Here is a 4,767-nt window from a genome sequence, read left to right as displayed (position 1 = left end):
GGTTTCATCTGTACTCAGTGGTTGTACTTCTGGCCAGGAAAGAAGTGATGAGCAGAGAGTAAATGTGACAGTTCATGGGCGGGCCGGTGGCTAAAAATAGGGAAGGTAGGAAAATAAGGTAGTCGGATATAACAAAAGATGTGGAATGGCTGAAAGGATACATAGAAATAAAAGGAAAAAACTTGATGACATGGCAGATTTGTTAAGGTCGATGGCTGCATGATGATTGCTGATGTGGATAGCTTGCATAGAGAAATAAGATAGTGGGGGACTCCTATTTAGATACAGTATGGATACCTTCGTCAATTTCATGTGCACTCAGTGGCTGCACTTTTGACTGGGAGACAAGTGATGAGCAGAGAGTAAATGTGACAATTCATGGGCGGGCCGGTGGCTAAAAGTAGAAAAGGTAGGAAAATAAGGTAGTGGGATATAAAAAAGGTGTGGAATGGCTGAAAGGATGCAGAAACATAAAAGGAAAAAACTTGATGATGTGGCAGATTTGTTGAGATGGATGGTTGCATGATAATTGCTGATGTAGATAACTTGCATGTCAAGAGAAATAAGGTAGTGGGGGCTTCTATTTGGATATAGTAGATCAGAATTAATGTGGCAAAATCCAGTCTATAAATATCCAGTTCCCCTTTATGGGGGTCTTGAAACATTCTAAATAGGTCATGCATGCTTGATTAGCTCCCAGAAAATGTTGGTAGAAAAAGAAAGGGACCCATCAGAACTCTATCAACATAGGATTCAAAAATAACTTTCTTAATTTCTTCCTCCAAAACGGGTAGGAGCACGGTTTTGGATTTCGTCGGGAATCTTCGAATTTCGTCTGGAATTCGCCCTTTTTGCGAGGGCCCAGTACGAGTATAGCCCGGTCAAATATTTCAGCCTTTGTAGAGAGCCCAACCCAAAGTAGCCCACGCACTTCTCTGGTATAAAAACTGAAGCTGAACCAGCCCCAACCCTAGTTTCACATTTCCTCTCTTCGTTCTCTTCTGCGGCGGCTGTAGTCAACACAACCTCCGCCTCCGCCCAGCCTCCTCCTCCTCCTACAACACGATAACACCCCACCTGGTCAAGGCTCAAGCACTCCTCCTTCCCATGGAGGTTGTAAAGCGCGGCCGTGACAACGCCCGCGCATGAGGCGATCCTGTCGACGGTGGCCGTGGATCGAGGCCACATGAGGTCAAGGCTCCACTTGGGCGTCGACTGAGCCGGCGGCAGCGCCAACAACATCGAGCGTGGCCACAATTTCTGTGATATAGTCTTGTTCTACCTATTTTCAATAGGATTGACAAATCTCGGTCATTATCGTTCAATTTTCGGCCATTTTCGTTCCAAATTTCAAATTTTGGTTTACTCTTTTGGTCCGGGATTCTCCTAAAAATTTCTGAAATGACGAATTTCGCCCATTTCGCTAAGGTCCGGTAAAAAACAAATCCAAAATCTTGGCCAGGAGCAGGCGAGCAGCTCATTCTCTGCCTAAGAGACTTTTTCTTTTCTTATTTTTTTATTTTTTATTATTTCTCCACTGCGCGTCGGCCCAGTCGCTTGCCCTTCCCCCGCTCGTCCCTGTCCCCTGCATTTGCATTTGCTCCCCGCCGTTTGAGTTGCATCGGGGTTTTTCCATGGACCCGGCTCCCGGAGGTCCAGCCGACCTCATCAGCGTCCTCCCGGAGGATCTGCTTCTGGAGATCCTCGAGCGTCTTGGCTCCGCCCGCGCCGCCGCGGTCACCAGCCTCCTCTCCCGCCGGTGGCGCGGCCTATGGACCCGGCTCCCCAGCCTCACCCTCAGTCTCCACGACCTCCCGTTCGGCTCGATCGAGGCCGCGCTCCACCGCGCCGCCGCTCGTCGACGCCCCGGTGTGTACATCTACCACCTCAACATCCGCGTCGCCGGCGAGGCCGGCACGATCGGCGCCGGGAGGTTCTCCTCGCTGCTCTGGGACGCCGCGAGGCTCTCGCCGGTGGAGCTGCGCCTCAGTCTCCCGCGGAACCTGCAAGTCTCCTGCTTGGAGGTGACACTGCCCAGCTTCCACCGCGCCACCTCCATGGATCTACGTGCGCGGGAACTCCACTTAACCGTATGGGCAAAGCCATATGGGCCGATCAATGGCTGCTATGTCCCCTTCCGCTCGCTGGAGAGGCTCTCCCTCTCGGGATGCCACATCGATCTGGCCACCTTCATCCCGTTCTGCCCGCGCCTGCGCGTGCTCCGGCTGAACACCACCGGTCTGATAGACATGAGCAACATTACGGTCCACTCCGCGTCGCTGGAGGAGCTCGTCGTGGAGCACGGCAACAGATGGACCGGCCGCACCCATATCAGCGTCAGCGTCGACTCCCCTGTGCTTAAGCAATTGACAGCGTCCTTCCATGCCTGCGGCAACATCGGGGTGTCCATCTTGGCACCAATGCTGGACAAGGTCTGGTGGCGGTGCTCGTATGCCAAGCCGATCTATGGGCTTGGTCTTTGGGGCCTCTCAGAGGTGGGCTTCAACACCGATGCTGGGAGAGACGCCTGTGTGCAGCTCCCTAGCGTCCATGTCCTGTCCCTACACATATCTGCCGTCCAAGTATATATGTCTCATATCCTGCTTCTTCAATTTAGCGCAATTGCCGGCGAAACTGAACTTATCCAGGATGTCTTGTCGAACTGTTGTTTGTTGTTGCAGAATTCAGTTAGCTTTCCAAATGCAGAGCTCAGCACCAAGGGCCATGTGTTTGGAGCTTTTGTGCTTGGGATGCATCTGATTCGTACAGCTCTACGGAACCTTAAGATTGTCCTGCTAAGATCAGAGGTAATTTATCATATGCTGTGCTTATGCATTGGAATATAATATATTATATATATATTTATATATATATATATATATATATGCAGTACATGTTCAGCCAATAAGTTCGAGTTACGTTCTTTTAGGTGAAAGATGCATGCCCAGTAAATTGTCCCTGTGATGAGCCTAAGAACTGGAGAACAGAAACTATCACCTTGGCTGATCTTGAAAACATGGAAATTGAAGGCATCGGCGGGGAAGATCACGAGTTTGATTTCTTGAAAGTGATATTTAGATGTGCTCCAATGCTTAAAACGGTGACCGTGAGGCTGTCAGATGGTGTCACTCCAAGTGTCGATTGGTGCACAAAAGTAAACAACATGTTCATGGCATATCCTTCCGTCGAATGCAATGCTGATCTGGTAAGCAGGTATGTTGCATGGTTAGCATACTCAATAGTTGCAAAAGGTTGTTTTATGGTGGTACAGTTTATCAGTCTAAACTCACCATTTAGCCCTATACCTTTATTTTGATCTTAAAGTAAAGCAGTAATGGTAGAAATGTGTCAATGACATGGTAATATATGTTCAAGTTGACTTAGTTTTAGCTTGGTTCTGCCCTCTTTGTTTGCTGAAAAATCGGCACTGTGATGGTCCGCATACTTCAGCAGTGTTCTTCGTTTTTTATGCTACGCTTTTTCTTAGGTTCAGTTTCCCTTTTAACGCAGGCCAAGGGCACTAAAACCCATTTATTTTATATACAAGTCGTCCATACCATCAACTTTGGTCTACACGATATACATGTCAGATGCTATACTGTTTTTCTTATCAGATGCTATACTGTTTTTCTAGTCCACTGAAGTCTGGGTGTGCCTGCACTCCTATAGTTGGCTGCATATGCTCAGATTTTCTTTGTAAACATTTTAGCCTGCACTCCAGTAGTCTGGTTATTTCGTGCATTTTTCTCTGTATTTACATGGACAGACTTCGGCCCTGTTCGGAGACCCGCCACTCCACCACTTCGCTCCCGGAGCTGGAGTCAAAAGGCATGAAGCTGGGAAAGAGATGCTCCAGCTCCTCGTATTTTTAGGAGTTGGAGTGACTCCGAACAGGGCCTTCATATCTGTAAATGACTGAAACAGGTCGTGTTTTACCTCCTCTGCCTTCAGGGCCAAAGCAGTGTGTTGACATGATTATCTGCGGATTAAGGGTGCTCATTAACAAGATCGTCCTCTCCCACGCCGACCAACTCCTATCTGCTTTCAGGATCTTGCTTAATGGCTTTAATCTATGCTACCTCCTGTTGTTTTGCCACTGTAGTGGAGCTACAGACTTGAAGTGGTGCAGTCTCTGATGTAATTCCTAGCATGGTTTCAAATGTGGTACTGATCGACTCCTTTTGGTCGGCTGGTCTGAATATTAGATTTTTAAGTATCTCAAGTTCTCAACCAATGTTGTCCAAGTGATGCCATGTTAAGTACTTACGCCAATGGCTTACATTGAAGAGCAGTGGCACGAGGCTTCTCTTGCTGGTCAAAATTAAGATGGACCTAATAATGTTTGTGCTTCTTCTTTTCTCCAGCATAGCATTATCTAGTGCCAGCGATTGCATGCCTCGATGGAGCTTACCACGTTGCACGCTTCAGCAATATTTATGTTAAGCCACATATATGTTGAACATGCACCCTTTTCAAATATTCCCTCCGTCCGGAATTAATTGTCGCGGAAATGGATGTATTTATATGTATTTCTATCCATTTTTTTCAACAAGCAATTCCGAAGGAGGGAGTACTACATTTGCTTCTCCTAGTATTCGCAGAGCAAGAGTTATTTTTACGGCTCCTAGGATCAGGCAATATTCGAATAACCTGGTGTAGGAGGATTCTTTTTCTTTATGCACCCTATGTTGAACAAAAAATAATCAAAATGTTTATTGAGCTCTCAAAAAAATTCTAAAATGTTTGCAACTGATAGGGGTAATAACT

At 47.2% G+C, this 4,767-nt stretch overlaps 1 protein-coding gene across 3 annotated transcripts; it reads left to right on the top strand.

Moving 5' to 3' along the window:
• Positions 1 to 987: 987 nt before the first annotated feature.
• LOC125534101 (putative FBD-associated F-box protein At5g50270) lies at positions 988 to 4,326 on the top strand. 3 transcript variants are annotated; one of them, XM_048697398.1, is made up of 3 exons: positions 988 to 2,582; positions 2,682 to 2,807; positions 2,930 to 4,326. In XM_048697398.1, exons 1-3 carry the CDS (start codon positions 1,635 to 1,637, stop codon positions 3,314 to 3,316), a joined length of 1,461 nt encoding a protein of 486 aa, XP_048553355.1. In that variant the 5' UTR covers positions 988 to 1,634; the 3' UTR covers positions 3,317 to 4,326. The 3 variants fall into 3 exon arrangements, with proteins under 3 accessions (XP_048553355.1, XP_048553354.1, XP_048553353.1); XM_048697397.1 differs by having other exon boundaries at positions 988 to 2,807; positions 2,930 to 3,213; positions 3,952 to 4,326; XM_048697396.1 differs by having other exon boundaries at positions 988 to 2,807.
• The last annotated feature ends 441 nt before the right edge of the window (positions 4,327 to 4,767 follow it).

The sequence above is a fragment of the Triticum urartu genome, chromosome 2, assembly GCF_003073215.2.
Source record: "Triticum urartu cultivar G1812 chromosome 2, Tu2.1, whole genome shotgun sequence".
NCBI lineage: Eukaryota > Viridiplantae > Streptophyta > Magnoliopsida > Poales > Poaceae > Triticum > Triticum urartu.
The sequence above is the reverse complement of the archived record's forward strand: the minus strand, read 5'-3'. Positions and strand labels throughout refer to the sequence as shown.